The sequence below is a fragment of the Ranitomeya imitator genome, chromosome 4, assembly GCF_032444005.1.
Source record: "Ranitomeya imitator isolate aRanImi1 chromosome 4, aRanImi1.pri, whole genome shotgun sequence".
Lineage (NCBI taxonomy): Eukaryota > Metazoa > Chordata > Amphibia > Anura > Dendrobatidae > Ranitomeya > Ranitomeya imitator.
Window position 1 is genome coordinate 701,575,195 of NC_091285.1, and position 18,182 is coordinate 701,593,376.

Genomic DNA, 18,182 nt, shown 5'->3' on the forward strand with positions numbered 1-18,182 from the left:
AGTATTCAGTGCTGCAGGTTCAATATTAACCGAAAAAAGGACTCATCTGGCTACCCAAAATGTTGATGATCTAACCTTCATTAAAATGAACCACTCATGGATTTCTAATTATTTTGCCCCACCTTTCCCGACTGACACCTAGCTTTCCTATAAAAAGGTCTTTATTGTGGACTGGTCTTACTGACTATTCCAATCTCTTAATCTGCAGCAGCTGTTTGTCCAGCATACGACATGTTTACACCTCCCTAAATGCGCTAACTCCCCCCCACGGGGCCGTGGTCTCGCCACTTGGCGCAAGCACCCGTGAGAGTGCCGTTTGTCTGAAGAGGTGGGTGTGCCCGCTTTTGGCCGATGGCACTGCCACTGGGTCCCTCATAGTACAATAAAGTGTCTCTGGTGGTGGTGGCGCGCAACCAACGTCAGACACATTGTTGTAACATGAAGGGCCCTGGGCCTGTACCGCCGGCCAAAAGAGAGTTTCCCCCCCCAGCTAAAACAGTGCTCTACCACTTGCAAAATTATCTCACACAGCTCCACTAATCTTTAGTCTATGCGCTGACATCCTTCAATCCCTGGCACTGACAATACCAATTTGTTGACATGTATGATGCTAGTTAAAATAGTCAGCGTCAGTGTCCTATATTGACACCAGTAAATACTTAGCGGCACCAAATTACTATGTCTGAAACTCAGCAGAGGAACCCACGTCTGTACCAAAGTATGCCACCCTTTTGTTTTTTGGTTTAGTTGTTTTGAGAGACATTAACATCTATTTATTTTTTGGGAGTACTAACTGTGTCAGACACTCCTTCCAATCGTCCTCCGCTGAACAAACCAATGCTGCCTGTGTACCCCCGCAAGATAATTCGAACTGCATTGAGCCTAATTTTTTTTATTTTAGGCCTACTAAGTCTGTCTGCGGTCCCTCCTTCCAATAGTCCTCCGCTGACCACACCAATGCTGCCTGTGTACCCCTGGAACCTATTTAAAAGTGCATAGAGCCTACTTTCTTTATTGTAGACACACTAAGTCTGTCTGCAGTCCATCCTTCCATTTGTCCTCCGCTGAGCACACCAATGCCGACCGTGTACCCATGTACCTTTTTTTTCAACCTGCAGTGAGCCAACTTTGTGGTGTAAGGCCTACTAGCAGTGTCTGTCTGCGCCACTTAATACAGCTGTTCTCCTCTTTAAAAAAAAGGCTGTTTTTCAGCCTGTCAGAATTATAAAACTGCATTGGGGCCTCAAGTTTCGTTGTGGTCTACAAACTGATTCTTCCGCTCCAAGGTGTTCTCCTGGTTGCTTTTCCTGAGCTTCAATCTTCAGGCTCTCATTAAATAGTTTTTTAATCGAACAACTGCAGTGGGGCTACAAGTTGGGTTGGGGCCTCCTACCAGTGTCTCCCGCACCAAGGTGTTCTCCTGGTTGCCTTTCCTGAGGTTCAATCTTCAGGCTCTCATTAAATAGTTTTTTAATCGAACAACTGCAGTGGGGCTACTAGTTGGGTTGGGGCCTACTACCAGTGTATGCCGCTCCAAGGTGTTCTCCCGGTTGCCTTTCCTGAGCTTCAATCTTCAGGCTCTTGGTAAATAGTTTTTTAATCGAACAGCTGCAGTGGGGCTACTAGTTTGGTTGGGGCCTACTAACAGTGTCTGCCGCTCCAAGGTGTTCTCCTGGTTGCCTTTCCTGAGCTTCAATCTTCAGGCTCTTGTTAAATAGTTTTTTAATCGAACAGCTGCAGTGGGGCTACTAGTTTGGTTGGGGCCTACTAACAGTGTCTGCAGCTCCAAGGTGTTCTCCTGGTTGCCTTTCCTGAGCTTCAATCTTCGGGCTCTTGTTAAATAGTTTTTTAATCGAACAACTGCAGTGGGGCTACTAGTTTGGTTGGGGCCTACTAACGGTGTATGTTGCTCCGTGCTGTTCTCCAGGTTTCCTGTCCTGAAATTCCATTTTCAGGCTCTCGTTAAGTAGTTGTTGAAACAACACTGCATTAGGCCTACAAGTTGGGTTTGGGTTGTAGAGATGGTGTCTGCCGCTCCAAGGTGTTCTCCAGGTTGCCTCTCCCTAGCTTCTATCTTGAAGCTCTCGTGAAGTAGTTGTTGAAACAACACTGCATTAGGCCTATGAGTTGGGTCTGGGTTCTAGAGACGGTGTCTGCTTCTCCAAGGTGTTCTCCAGGGTGCCCCTCCCTAGCTTCTATCTTCAAGCTCTTGTTAAGTAGTTGTTGAAACAACACTGCATTTGGCCTACAAGTTGGGTCTGGGTTGTAGGGACGGTGTCTGCCGCTCCAAGGTGTTCTCCAGGTTGCCTCTCCCTAGCTTCTATCTTCAAGCTCTTGTTAAGTAGTTGTTGAAACAACACTGCATTTGGCCTACAAGTTGGGTCTGGGTTGTAGGGACGGTGTCTGCCGCTCCAAGGTGTTCTCCAGGTTGCCTCTCCCTAGATTCTATCTTTGAAGCTCTCGTTAAGTAGTTGTTGAAACAACACTGCATTAGGCCAACAAGTTAGGTCTGGGTTCTACAAACGGTGTCTTACGCTCCAAGGTTTTCTCCAGGTTGCCTTTCCCTAGCTTCTATCTTCAGGCTCTCGTTAAATTGTTTTTAATATAACACTGCATTTGGCCTACTTGTTTTGTTGGCCCTACTAACGGTGTCTGCCGCTCCTTGATGTTCTCCTACACTGAACAAACCAGTGCCGCCTGTTTACTTCTGTCACCAATTTTGAACTGCATTTAGCCTACTTACTGATTTGGGCCTACTCACTGTGTCAGCCTCTCATTACAGTTGTATTCCACTAAACAAAGCAATGCCCCCTGGTTAGTCCTGTTACCAATTTTGAACTGCATTTAGCCCACTTTATTATTTGGGCCTATATCTGTGTTTCCTCCTCATCCTGCCCATTGCCCAGCCAGTGATAGATGAGTCTGCTGGTACATTGACACAGAACGCTACATTCCCCGTGCATGCTACACAGCCAGAATGTGACCCTGCTGAAAGCCAGGTTCCCCTTCACAATACCATACCACCTTACACGGGGACAAAGAGGAAGGTGCAGATGAAAGTGCAGGTTCCTTCATCAGGTGGGGGGGAATACTCGTTGGCGATGTCACTGGCACAGGGCCCCTCATAGTACGCAAAAGTGTTGCTGCCGGTGGGAGGCGCCCCCGCCGTGCAAACACACCGCCGTACTTTGAGGGGCCCTGTGCCAGTGCCAATGCCAACGAGTGGGCCCCCCCTGCTTGCTCAGGATCACAGCACTTGCAAAGTTTAAATACTAACCTCTCCCTGCTCCATTGCCGTGACGTGGTCCAGATTTCCTGGGCCCACTAAATATTTGAACCAGCCCTACCCCCCACAACTTTAGCCAAATGACCCCCAATTTCCAATGACTTACTATTATTATAAGGTAAATTAAGATTGCCAAGCTTCAGTAACAAGAATGGATGTTTTTGCCATTAAAATGGGCACTGTAGGTGTTTTCCTGGCCTCCACTCACTGCCGACTATGCTCCCCCATTGACTTGCATTGGGTGTCGTGTTTCGGTCGATCCCCGACTTTTCGCGATAATCGGCCGATTCCACTCGACTCGACTTTTGAGATAGTCGGGTTTCGCGAAAACCGACTCGACCCTAAAAAACGAAAAGTCGCTCAACCCTACTCAGCACTGCTTGACATCTCAGGTGCAGTACTGATTTCAGCCATCCTGCTGCCTCTGGGGGGAAGAAGAGGGATGTGGGTGGCAGTTGAACCTGCCTGACCTGCTAGGTGAACTATAACAGAACCATGACTGTGTACAGATAATGTCCCACATGGGGGTTTCAGTCATGTTGCTGATGTCTCACTAGATAACCCAGCCCATGAGCTCTTTGTGGATGGATTGCAGTATTGTGTGGATGACCAGTTCTACACTGAATATGCTGTTGGTCCATGAAACCATAAATGTGGAACCACTGCCCCCACACATGTCGGTCCAGGAAGAGTACTCTGTTGTGATGCACAAACATGACTGCATAGATGAGTCAGGAGACCGTGGGTTTTGCACATGTCCATGATAAACCTGATCCTAATGCAGATATTGAGAGTTGAAGGCACTCACTGAGGCATGTAGAGCTGCTGCAGGTAAAGTTGCTAACATTTACACAGATTCGAATTTTAGATCGGGAATATCCCATGAGTATGGCCCTTTCTGGAGAAGCAAAGCATCCCTTACATCAGCTGGTAAGCTAATTAACAATGAAGAGCTAGTGAAACAATTAATGGAAGCATTGATGTTACCAGTCCAGGTTGGCATAATCAAGGTGAAAGCACACACAAATGGTGACTCTGTGGAGGTAGAGGGCAACAGAAGGGCAGACAAAGTTACCAAAGTAGCCGCAAGGCAGCCTAGAAAGCAGTGGACGGTGGTGGAGAGTCAGCATATTCCAGCCACACTTTGTCTAGTTGAGCTGAAATCCCTCCAGCTGCCCAAACAGAGAAGGAACACTGGGGGAGAATGGGAGCTGAGCTGAACTCACAAGGAGTATGGGAGAATAAAGATGAATTGTGTTTACTAAGGTCCCTGTACCTAATTATGGTGCAAAATGTCCTCAAAATGTCACATGTATAGCATGGTAAATGCCTTCTGGATTGCTCCAGGTTTCTGTTCCGCAGCCACGAAACTCATACAGTCATGCCTCGTCTGTGCACAGCACAACCCAGGTAAAACAGTAAAAGTCCCTAAGAAAGTCTCTCTATCCATTTCAGAGACTGCATAATGACTACATACAACTACCTAGGTAGGAGTCTATGAAAATGTCCTAGTATTTGTAGATCTCTTCTCTGGTTGGCCGTAGGTCCATCCAGTAAAATGTGCTAATTAATGCTAAAATGACACATAAACTTTAAAATTCAGGAGGCCATGACATACACATGAAAGAATTGGGTAGAGTGTTTGACTCTTGAACTTTCTTCAGTCAGACACACTCCAAATAGAAAGACAGGTTTATCTCCTTCTGAAGTCCTGTTTGGTAGTTCCCCAAAGACTGGTCTATACTTTCCAGAAGTACGACAGCCTATGTCCAGATCTTGCAGAAAAAGACTTAATGTGGTGCATAAGCATGTATTCTCATCCATTCCAGATGCTAATAAAAGTGCAGATGCATGTAAAGAAGCTGCGTAGACACCATCACGTGTTTCTCGACGCAAGCAGTGAATAGACAGGCCTTTCCCCGGGAAGGAACAACCACGGGAAAGGCAGCATGCTATGAAGGAAAGCCACCTATGCCAAGCATGGTATCCATCCACAGACAGCTGTTTCGGGGTGTTTGCCCCTCATCAGTGTGGAGTAGGAATCTGGCTATTAGGAGCAGTGCCTAGTAAAAAGGCTATAAAGGCACAGATGATTGGCCTCGGGGAGACCAAAACATCCAACACCGCGGAGACACCATCACGTGTTTCTCAACGCAGTGATTCCAGAACACTGCCCCTATCCCTTATGGGAAATATGCAGATGCATGTAAAGAAGCTGCGGAGACACCATCACGTGTTTCTCGACGCAAGCAGTGAATAGCCAGGCCTTTCCCCGGGAAGGAACAACCACGGGAAGGGCAGCATCCTATGAAGGAAAGCCACCTATGCCAAGCTTGGCAAGGTGGCTTTCCTTCATAGGATGCTGCCCTTCCCGTGGTTGCCGGCAAGTGCACTAGTCAGGGCAGAGTTAGGTATCATCAAGGGATGAGGTTCCTGGCGGTGGTGGGGGGATGGACCCACTTAGGACGTTAGGGCAGTGCAGGGACAGGCTCAGGTTAAATTCAGGTGGTGACCATTCCCCATGTCCCTATCGGTAAGGCCATCCTTTCCCCATTTTCCATCCCTTTGTGTGTGTTGTGTCAATCATTGGTCAACCACCAGTTGGGTCATATTACATCGTGAAATCAGGTTATTAATTGAATTAGGGGGGCTGTGAAGGAGAGAACGGCTAATGAAATCAATTATTAAACCTTATATAAGCCAGTTCAGACATGGTGTAGCAAGATGGAGTCTATTTCCTGATCAGCAGCACACTGGAAGGAAATTGTGGAATGTGAAGAAGTCACTGGACATTGGACACTTGACATTGGACTGAATACCATATATAGAAGTGAAGTTGGAAATGAAGTTGGAATGAGCCAATCAGAGTGACGCTAACTATTCAGAAGTTGTGCAACCCCACATTTCATGTTTCTAGTATCTTCCTTTGTTCAGAGAATAGAGCAGTTGTGTGTAAACCTTTGCTGAGAGAGGAAATGTGTATCTGTATCTGAGCCTTAGCCTCTAAGCTAGCTTAGCCTCTAAGCTAGCACTCAGCTTCTATTTGGTCAGGTACAAGCAATCATATAGATCTAAGTCCACAGTCCAGAAATATTGCAATCGCACAGCCGCTACACGCAAGACCCTTTCTACTTCAGGGATATTGAATGCCACACCGTATAAGCCTTTAGTCACAATAGAAAAAAATAATCGCTATACAAGCTCCACCTGGGTGCTGCTTCATGAAAAAAACAATTTGTATAAAAGTATCCAGAGTGGGTGGTGACCACATGCGGATGACAGCTGTTTCGTGCTGCAAGCACTTCAACAGATCTGTTGAACAGATGGATCTGTTGAAGTGCTTGCAGCACGAAACAGCTGTCATCCGCATGTGTTCACCACCCTCCCTGCACTGCATGATTGCATGTGAATAAATCACTTTTTGTTCAACACCGGTGAATGCGCTGTTACTTTTCTTACTCTGGATACTTTTAATCATATAGATCTCACTTTAACGGATCACCCTCACACTGGTTAGTTTACAGGAGAAATTCAGAAAATAATTGACATGGGGTCTCCCTATAAAATTGAACCAGCAAAGGCTAGGCAGACAGCTGTGGGCTTATATTAATAGCCTGGGAAGGGGCCATGGATGTAGGCAACCCAGTCTAAAAGCATCACCCCTTTGCTGTTGCAAAAATTGTGAAATTTATAGATACGCCAATTCTGGCACTTAGACTTGCTCTTCCCACTTACCCTGTGGCGGTGGCAAGTGGGGTTCATATTTGTGGTGTTGATATCACCTTTGTATTGTCAGGTGACATTAAGCCCACACGTTATTAATTGAGGGGCGTCTATAAGACACCTATCCATTACCAATCCTATAGTTACATAGTAAATAAAGACATGGCCAAAATAAAGTCATTTATTTCAAATAATCACCCAGACACCTTTATTGAATCTTAGTTTACCATACTTACTGAACGCCTAGTCCCCAACGCCCCATCTCCTGCAACAAAAATAAGATAATAAACCAAAATGTATTACTCTTTGTCCTACGTAGTCCCTTACCAAGTGTCCCACGACGATCTCACGTGGGAGGTAATCACTCCTGAATTGTATCACTGAGAGTTCATCAGAGTTCATCAGCTTCGGTACTCTCACTTATGGCAGCGCTGCGTGAGAATTTTCTCATTCAGCAGTGCTGCAAGTGAGAGCATGGAGCTGATCAGCTGATGAACCCCGGTGAACTCTCTCGGCAGCGCAGTGATACACTGCAGGAGCGATCACCTCCTGCCAGTGTATCGTCGGCGGCCAGGTAGAGCGGCCACATCCTAATGATGTGACTGTTCTATACGTGAGATAGTCTTGGGACAGTCGGTATTAGATGGACTATGGCAGAAAGGTAAGTATATGTTTTTTGCTTGCTTGCAGGAGACAAGGGCATCAGGGATTAGGTGTTTGGTGAGTATGTACATTGTATGTATTTATGGAAATGTTTTACATTTTTTCTTTACAATTGAACACAGGTGCCGGATGGTGTGACTACTCTCCCATCATCATCTTATGCTGTCATTATTATATGTGACAACAGACATAGCTGGATGGGAGTACTAGTCCCATCAGATGACGCCTGAGTACACACACACACCCGAAGACAGACACACACCCGCAGACAGACACAGACACCCATAGGCAGAAGCACACACAAACACCCGCAGACAGACACACACACACGCAGACAGACTCAGACATCCACAGACACAGAAACTCGCAGACAGACACATTCTCCGCCCACAATATTCCTCCTTCTGACATCATTTCCTTTCTGCAGCGCTTTTGGCACGCAAATCAAGAGCAAGTCGGCAAACTTTTTTACACCTGCTGTTTGTCTACGGATTTGACTGACTAAATGTAAGTTAATGGATGCAGAAACTCTGCAGATCTGCAAAAAGAATTGACATGCTGCAGAAAATAAAACGCTGTGAATCAGGATGGAATTTTCCACAGAATGTGCACACCAATTCTTGATTCCCATTGACTAAACTTGCTTGAGCCATCATTTATGGATTCGGTGAAATTCCGAGCAGAAAAACGCTGCGTATCTGCAACAAATCCACAACGTGTGCACATTGCCTTAAAGTATGGACACCATTAGAGTATTTGCACACTATGTCTTTTAAATGTCTGCGAATCTGACATTTTTCTCAGGTGGAAGACGCTTCAGGACACGCCCGTGTCTTTTCGCCTGAAGAGTCTTATTTCTGATCAATTTTTCCTTGACATCTTTTATTTGCCCATTTTGGGCTAGTCACTTCTTTTAACCTCTTGACATCTTTGGAAGCCTGATACAGTTAATGGAAGCTCAAAAAGTTGAACAAATGAAAAGCAAATCGTTTTCAGATTGCAGTGCAAAAGTGCAGACCTTTTAGAGTTTACTTTATGCTTTTTCAGCAAGGTTACATAACATACCCAACTGAAAAGGGTAAAAAAGCTGAGGCTATCTGAAGAATGGGCTGGTCACATCTTTTAGCCACTTCATGGCTTTTGAAGCTTGAATTTGAAAGAAGTTACAAATGATGGGACCTATGAGCAGCAAGTTATTTTGACATTGCTAATTAGTTTTTTCTTTTTTTCAGCTTTTCAGGCAAGTTCCTGGCGGAACCCGGTAGATAGGAACACTGTGTGCTCATACCTTCAGTGTGACTTGCCGGTAGAAGGCATGATAGAAAGTGGCTAATGCAGAATTAGCGCAAGATATGACCTTGACTATACATATTTTTTTCTCAATATTGTGTTCAGTTTTTACCTTTTCTAAAAAACTGACTTTTCTCCGGATCCATGTAAGCATGTGGCACGAAAGTGTAATTAGCCATATTGTTCTGTTTCATGTTCTTAAAGGAAGCATGTTTCACCACAGAGTCCACTGCTTCGTCATCTAATTCTTTTCCAATAAATTTGCAAATCTTAATCACGCTTCCTCGTAGGTCCTGTTGCAAGTTAGGAAAATCCAATATTTAGCATAATAAATATGCAGAATGAAATTACATTTTTATGTTTCTACTTTTATGGTGAGACCACACACTGTGACTGGACACGTGAGGACAAAACTCAGTTCATGTTTTTTGCCAATTGCTGCATAATTTTATTTAAAAATAGTCTAGACATTGGCCAACCATGGCCGGAATGAGGCTCAATGCACGATGAGCCTAAGACTGCGCTTACATCTTACAAGTTACCACCTTCATTACTGCATGTCTAGCTGTATTCTTGCTCTGCTCCATGATGACATGCCAACACATCAGTTATTCAGATTATCTAACTGAATTCTCAAGTAATCTAGCGCAGCACTTTACGGTTTAACAGTTTCAAAATACAAGTCATAAAAAGTAACAACGTTAACAATGCAATAATTAAAGCAAAATAGGATGACCCTGCCCGTGAGTAGAGATGGTCTGAAGTTTTTCGGGGATGTGAGAAGTGCATGGGAGCTGTACATGGGAGAGGGAAGTAGAGAGGGGGATAATGTGGATGAGTGGATATACAGAGCCTTTAATTGCTAGAAGAGCAGAATCTCCCTAAGAGACTCCATTTTGAAAATTATAATCCTTGGGGAATTTATCTACAGGTGTAGTGACGATTTTGACTCCATAATTTTCCAGAAACAAGCAGCAATAAATGTTGCCAAGTGAAAATTGACTTGACTTTTTATTTCTACCATCTTTGGCCACATGACATTTTTTTATCACTTTTTTTTTTAGATTTTTGGGAGACAGAATGAGAAAAAAACAGCAGTTCAGGAATTTCTTTTTTTTTTAGGGGGAGGGGTTATGCCATTCCATGTATGGTAAAATTGATAAGGCATATATATGTTTTGGCACTTTACACAAAAAAAAACTATTTTATAGAAAAAATAATTATTTTGCATCACTATATTATGTCAGCTATAACTTTTTTATTTTTCCGCTGATGGAACTGTATGGTGGCTTGTTTATTGCAGTTCAAGATGGCATTTTCAGAGGTACCATGGTTATTTATATCCATCTTTTTTATCACACTTTTATTACACTTTTTGTTAGATGATAAAGCATTTTTTATGACGATAAAGCATATTTTTTGCCTTGCTTTTCATTTTTTTATCGTGTTCACTAAAGCGGTTAACTAGTGGAAAAGTTTTTTCTTTTGATTTTTTTTACTATTATTTTAGATATTTTAGTATATTTTTTCAATTATTTACTTTTTAACTTTTTTTAAAACTTTTAACTTTGTCCCACTATGGGACCATCATTGTTTGCAACTAGTTTGGCAACTATCGGGAGTCTGCATCATGCTGTGAGGTCTCTGATCCAAGGGCAGAGAGGCTGTCAGCCCTTTGCCAGCTTCCGGAATGCTGCTATCACATTCGATTGCAGCATTTAGGGTATGAAAGTGTTGGGAGCGGTGCGCGACCTCTCCTGGCACTTGGTGCTGGGTGTCAGCTGCCAAAATCACCTGACACCCGAAGGCGATCGCCCATGCACAGCCGGTGTGTGCCGGCAATTGCAGTGACGTAAAATCCATCTCCGGTCAAATAGGCCCAGGACACAGGAACGTATTATTTAGATAAATTTCATAAAGGGGTTACTATGTTTTTTTAAATAATATACATTTTTATCAAACCACACTGATTGAAAGGAGTCACCCATGATTATTGATCAAGGTAAGACAGTCATCAGCACAGCAGGCATAGGAGCCACAGAAGCCTCACTAAAGATATCACAAAGTGCAGTTACTTGACATTAATGTGTCACATTAAAAAAATGCAATATCACATAGTCTGTTCAGTCTGCGATTGGGGTGAAAAAATCCTTTGAGATCCATGACATGTTCTTCTTGAAGAAATTCAGGTGGTCTACACTTTCAAGGGACAGCCGGCTGTGCTTATTCATCAGGACACCACCAGCAGCGCTGAAGCCATGTTCTGAGAGAACGCTGGCTGCCGGGCATGGGAAAACCTCCAAGGCGTGTGAAGAGAGCTCAGGCCACTCATCCATTTTGGAAGACCAACATGTGAAAGGGTCCAAACCATCCCTGATGGTATTGATATTCAGTTCTAGATACTCCTGCACCATCATCTCCATTGATTCACTACGAATATGACTTTGACTCTGTTGTGCTGGTGCATGAACTAGTCTAAAAGAACAGTTTCAAAGGACTCACAGAAATTGCTTTTTTCATTTACTCCACTGCTACTGCTGCTATTGTCTTGACGTTGACGAATTGACATGCCAGAGGTTGGCAGTCTTCAGCTAAGATGCGAAGTTTGCGCTTCAAAAAAATTTGGTTTTATAATGTGGATCTAATAGAGTGGCAACCAAGTAGTCAGCAGTATATCTAATCTTAACTATACACGGATCATGTTGCAGATAGTGCAGCAAGAAGGAACTCATATGTCTGGCTCTATGATGAGGTCTAAGCCCATGCTGTGTTGGTGGCTGGGTAACAATGAAGCTCCTTTGCCCGGTCCTGTCCCGCCAACCATGAACAACAGAGAGGAGGATTATCCTCTTCATCTAATAGATGCTCGCTCATCACCTCTTCCTCTTTCTTGTAGTCCTGATGTGAGATGTGGATCTTTATCTTGTCCGTAGTTATTATAAAAGGACAGGTTTTACATTTTTTCTGCTTGCAAGGAAAGTTTCCTGCAGCTGTTGGAGAGGACAGCGAGCTTCTGACAATGATACTTCTTAGATTTGGGGGCTGCCTAAAACACAGTCGTGGGGGGTCTGGAAAAATGGATTGTAATCGGCATATTTTTGCAGTAAAGGTTATAATTTCCATGCAGCTCCCTTTAGCACCTCCAGATTTGGATTGTAGGTAACTACTAGAGGTACCCGGTTGTTTTCTTCTTTAGCTTTGTAATGTAGCAGGTGATTCCTTGATATTCTAGTTGTTCTTCTCATTTGGTTTTGAATTGTTCTTGGATGGTAGCCCTGATTCAAAAATGTCTTTCTGAGGCGACCAAGGAGTTCATCCCTCTCCATGGGGTTGGAACATATACGATTGAAATTGATCGCTTGGTTGTAGACAATAGAGTTTTTTATGTGTTTTGGATGGAATCTGTCCCATTTGAGATATGTTGGGCGGTCGATTGGCTTCTGATAGAGGGATGTCTCTATTTTATTGTTCTGCAGCTTAAGGTTGGTGGCCAAAAAGTAAATTTCAGTGCTGAAGTAGTTGAGTGTTATGTTGATGGTGGGATGAAATTAATGAAACTGTTCATGGAAAGTGTTTAGCTGTGTCTCAGACTCAGTCCAGATGATTAAAACATCATGAATGTAGCGGAAGTACGCCAGAGGCCTGATGGGACATGGGGTCAAAAAGTTGCTTTCAAGCTTGGCCATGGAAAGATTTGCATACTGTGGGGCCATTTTACTTCCCATTGCTGTGCCAGTCTCCTCTAGATATATTATTTGTCAAATTCAAAGTAATTGTGGGCGAGGATGAATTTTATAAGTTTCACCACATCAGTCTTTGTGTTTTCCAAGAAGAATTTGCAGGCACTGAATCCATCCTGCTGTGGGATATTAAAGTACAAAGATTCCACATCCATGGTGGCCAGGATGGTTCCTTCTGGTAGAGGACCTATTGCTGATAGTTTATTCAATATGTCAGTTGTATCCTGAATGTAGCTGGGTATATCCTTTACCAGGGGTTTAAGAATACCCTCTACCCATCCAGACACCTGCTCAGTAAGGGACCTGTCTTATCTATGGCATTTTTTCTGGGCTATATTGTGCATAAATATGTGTTTTTTCAGAATTTGCATTAGCCTATGCCTGATGAAGGGACCGGAGGAGTCTCGAAAATTTGCAATTTGTTACCATCTTTTCAGTGGAGCAGATAAAAAACTCAAGGTTCTGTGGTCAAAGACCTGCCTCAATAGTTGGCATGGTAAGAGAGGAGGAGGAAGAAGCAGTAGATACAATTGATAGGGCAGCTGATGGTTTTTGAGGTCCGTTTTTCCACATTTTTGGCAATGGGATTCACACAGTAAAGCATCTTGACTGTGAATGTGAAGGTTCAGACATGTATTTAGAAAAAATATTGCACTTTTTACCTTTTTGCAAATTTGGCAGACCCGCAGTTGTGGCTGACAATGCATTGCTCGTCGTGGCTGCATCACTATGTATCTGCGACGTATGGCACAATGTAACATCCTCATCTTCCTCCTCATATGACATACTCAGCAATATGCCTCTATGTTCACGACAATTGTGATCTAACACCTCATCATCATCACTCTCTGTGTTATCACATTCCTCACCCTTGAAATCGCCCTCCTCCTCTTCCTGCCCTGACAGCACAGTAGTCAGCTTCAACCTCAGATATTTGATTCTTATCAGGATAACCTCTCACACCAGGGGTTAACGTCTGATGACGAAGGTCATGATGCTGTTTGGACCCTACTTTGTACTGCCTCAGATCCTAACCAAAAAAAACTTGGGCATTGGTGCAGATTTCCTCCTCTTGACTCTGTGAAGCTTTTGAGTACACTTCTGATGACCATGACATAGAATGTGTGAACAGCTCTTCAGACTCATCCATCTGTGGTTCCATACAGCCAGTTGTATGGTTGGAGAGTTGGGATGCATGAGGAAGCAAGAGGAATGTGAGTGCCACCTCTGCAGACTGTACTGGGTGTGATGTTGAGGTGGAGGATGAGGAGGAGAGGCCACTTGTAGTTGCTCTTGCCATTCACTCAAGTATATATTCTTTCTGGGCATCATCGACAAGGAGTACTGCTGTGCGTCTGCCAAAAAAGGTAATGGAGGAGCCCAGTAACAGAAGTTGTCAGTTGTCTTTGCAAAGGACGTGACGTTGCTTCTCTAGTGCTTTCACAAACATTACCACCTACTCCATGTACACCAAGGCAAATTCTCCTTTCACCACGGCCTCGATTTTTACCAGTCTTTTTGCTCAAATTTTAAACTCTGCACCACCTCTGAAAACAGCTGAATTTCACCGACAGTAAATTCCAATTTGAATTATGGCATGCTGTATCATGTTAGTAACAGAAAAAAATATTTATTTGAGTGTGGATGAGGACTGCATGACAAAGAAGATATGCTACAAACAATTTGAAAGTCAGGTTCCCTACTGTGTGACACTAGGAACAGAATATTTTTTTGTGGCCTATGCATCGGGCCTCTATAACACACTAGATGCTGCAAACTAATTGAAATTCAGGTCTCCCACTGTATAACACCAGGTACAAAAGGATTTTTGATGGCCTCTGGATCAGGCCTCTACATCTGAATTTTAACCCAACAAAATGATGTGTGATATGGCGGGTTGTCTAACTTTTTGCAACTGAAAAATTATAATTTTATTTTTCATGTGCATTCGGTCTGCAGACAGTTTCATATCACCACAGCACAAAATGACAAGGTGGGATACAGCAGTGTCATGATAAGGTGATTCAGTACCACAATGGACATTGAGGTCAGAGCACATACAGTGACCTGACAATAACCCAAAAACATAGAACGAGCTCTGAGACGTGGAAACTCTGCTGACCGCAATCCCTAATCCTCTCCAACACACTAAAGGCAGCCGTGGATTGCGCCTAACGCTCCCTATGCAACTCGGCACAGCCTGAGAAACTAGCTAGCCTGAAGATAGAAAATAAGCCTACCTTGCCTCAGAGAAATACCCCAAAGGAAAAGGCAGCCCCCACATATAATGACTGTGAGTAAAGATGAAAAGACAAACGTAGAGATGAAATAGATTTAGCAAAGTGAGGCCCGACTTTCTAAACAGAGCGAGGATAGAAAGGTAACTTTGCGGTCAACACAAAACCCTACAAAAACCACGCAAAGGGGGCAAAAAGACCCTCCGTACCGTACTAACGGCACGGAGGTACACCCTCTGCGTCCCAGAGCTCCCAGCAAGCAGGAAATAACAAATAGACAAGCTGGACAGAAAAAAACAGCAAACAAAATAGCAAAGCGGAACTTAGCTATGCAGAGCAGCAGGCCACAGGAACGATCCAGGAGGAAACAGGTCCAATACTAGAACATTGACTGGAGGCCAGGATCAAAGCACAAGGTGGAGTTAAATAGAGCAGCACCTAACGACTTCACCACATCACCTGAGGAAGGAAACTCAGAAGCCGCAGTACCACTTTCCTCCACCAACGGAAGCTCACAGAGAGAATCAGCCGAAGTACTACTTGTGACCACAGGAGGGAGCTCTGCCACAGAATTCACAACACAGCAGGCTGTTTCACATTTAGCTACTGAAAAAATATTAATTAGAATGCACACTTGTAGGACGTGTGCCTTGCTGGCATTGTCTGTGGACATCAGTCATGGCAACAACAAAAAAAAACTGCTGGAAGGTAAATTTAACAGCCACACTGGACACTAGCTACCTACACTATCTGACTGATATACAACCGCCTAGCTAACTAGCAAAAATCTTGCTGCTAGCAGTGCCAGCGTCAGGAGCAGCCTCTCTGCGATGTTACAGTGTCAAAATGGCACTAAATCAAGATGTCCGCTATTTACATGGAGAGGGACATGTGATTTCAGCAGCCAATGACACAAGCTGTTGTCTGAGGACATTGTTGATGTTTCCAGCCGCAATGTGCACACATAAAGTTGGAAAGAAAAAAAATGACTGTTTACAAGAACACCGCGCCTCTGAGCTCTGCAAACCCTCTCCCCTCATCAAACATGGGACAAACGTTCATTACACGCCACCTTTAACGCTGCTAAAATGCTGAAAATAACTTTGTGGCAACGTAAATATTTTCCCGCATTTTTTACCGAATGTTACTGATTTTTTTTCGATTTTATAACATTTTGCTCATGTTTCCGATCACAAATCCGAATGTGCCATATTTGTGCCGAATTTATGTTTGGCGATCGTTTTCTGAACAAATTTGCTCATCACTATTCTTCACTAAAGGTATTAATGTAATTTGTATTTCTGAGCCATTACAGCCATGTATTTACTTTACATAACAACATCGTGCTAGCAGGTTCTCTTTAGTCAGACATTTGGATGATATAATATCCATTCTTCTAATATTTTGGTTTTGCAAAGATGAGGTTTCAATCTATTAAATTATTACCTTTTTTTATGAGGTTTATTTCTATACTTAACATGAATATTCATATGAATGTTTCGTCTACGTGTCAATAATTTCATTTTAAAGATTTACCTTCTTCAGATCCTCATAAGTCTGAAACATAAAGTTATCTTTTCCCAGCAATCCCATCCATCCCTTGACGTGATTAAACCAAGATCCATATGGCACTGCAATGAAAAAAATAGGACACCAGAGAATATGCTTATAACTGACAATTTTGTAAGTTTGCATTAATTTTAATTACTTACTGTTGTCAGTTAAGAATCTTTTTAGAAAACAATCCATATTTTCTGAATCATGCAAGAATGCGCTCATCTTTGAAAAATAATAAAGGGACACCGCGACATCTTTAGGACCTCTGATTGTATATATGATCTAAAACAAAAATGTAAAAAACAAATGAAAAATGTATACTGTTATATGATTGTTTATACAATTGTTTGTATGACTACTTAGTTTTAAGATATATTTCCTCTATAAAAGAAGGGATGGGATTTATTTCAAAATGGTGTCAAAACTAAATTAAACCACCCCAGAGGGTTAGCGCTATCGGGTGATATAATATATCTTGATATTAATAACTGGCTTCTATATAATCTAATATGATGTTTTTCCTAATTAGTAACAAAAATGCAACATTGGATCCCAACGGTTTAAAAAAGAAAAAAAACAGGAACTGATGCTAATTATAAATTAGATACAGCTGAAGACGACTGCACTGACTACTGACAGCGGTCCACTAACGTTTTGCGGAATGAAGCAGCTTTTAGGTGCCAATGTCACAAAAGACTTTCCGAGGTGCTTCAAGAACGCTCTGGTTCTTCATCATGTCACTTGTGTTATGGTGGAGGCCATGACCCTGGACATACAAATGGACAGCAGAATCCATTAGAGATGTGGAAAACAGAAGGCTGCATTTTATACATCCATGGAGAAAGTTTATTTACGAGAGGTGAAGCCATTGAAAGTTAAGGTACCTTCACACTAAACGACGCTGCAGCGATCCAGACAACGATCCGGATCGCTGCAGCGTCACACAGACAGCCCTCCAGCGACCAACGATGCCGGTAACCAGGGTAAACATCGGGTTACTAAGCGCAGGGCCGCACTTAGTAACCCGATGTTTACCCTGGTTACCATCGTAAAAGTAAAAAAAACAAACACTACATACTTACCTTCCGCTGTCTGTCCCCGGCGCTGTGTTTTCCTGCACTGACTGTGAGCACAGCGGCCGGAAAGCAGAGAGGTGACGTCACCACTGTGCTTTCCGGCTGGCCGGCGCTCACAGCCAGTGCAGAGAAACAGAACGCCGGGGACAGACAGCGGAAGGTAAGTATGTAGTGTTTGTTTTTTTCACTTTTACGCTGGTAACCAGGGTAAACATCGGGTTACTAAGCGCGGCCCTGCGCTTAGTAACCCAATGTTTACCCTGGTTACCAGTGAAGACATCGCTGAATCGGCGTCACACACGCCGATTCAGCGATGTCTGCGGGAGGTCCAGCGACTAAATAAAGTGCTGGACTTTCTGCAGCGACCAACGATGGCACAGCAGGATCCTGATCGCTGCTGCGTGTCACACTGAACGATATCGCTATCCAGGACGCTGCAACGTCACGGATCGCTAGCGATATCGTTCAGTGTGAAGGTACCTTTAGAGTTGTCAGTCTTCCTGTTGTGAAGTAAAAATGTAGATAAGATCTTGTATTCTGTCTGTACTGTCATCTCACAGGACATTTTCTCAAGATGTGCCCAACTCATCCTCAGGCAATCAAACCATCG

General features: G+C 43.4%; 1 protein-coding gene across 2 annotated transcripts in view; it reads right to left on the minus strand.

Annotated features, from left to right (window-relative positions):
- LOC138677396 (sulfotransferase 2B1-like) overlaps window positions 1-18,182 on the minus strand; it is a 163,284-nt gene that overhangs the window by 22,632 nt on the left and 122,470 nt on the right. For both annotated transcript variants that reach the window (XM_069767488.1, XM_069767489.1), the window contains 3 exons: window positions 16,652-16,778; window positions 16,476-16,570; window positions 9,075-9,255 (listed from right to left, as the gene is read on the minus strand). In XM_069767488.1, the coding sequence (XP_069623589.1) occupies window positions 9,075-9,255; window positions 16,476-16,570; window positions 16,652-16,778 (403 nt within the window). The remainder of the gene's footprint in view (window positions 1-9,074; window positions 9,256-16,475; window positions 16,571-16,651; window positions 16,779-18,182) is intronic.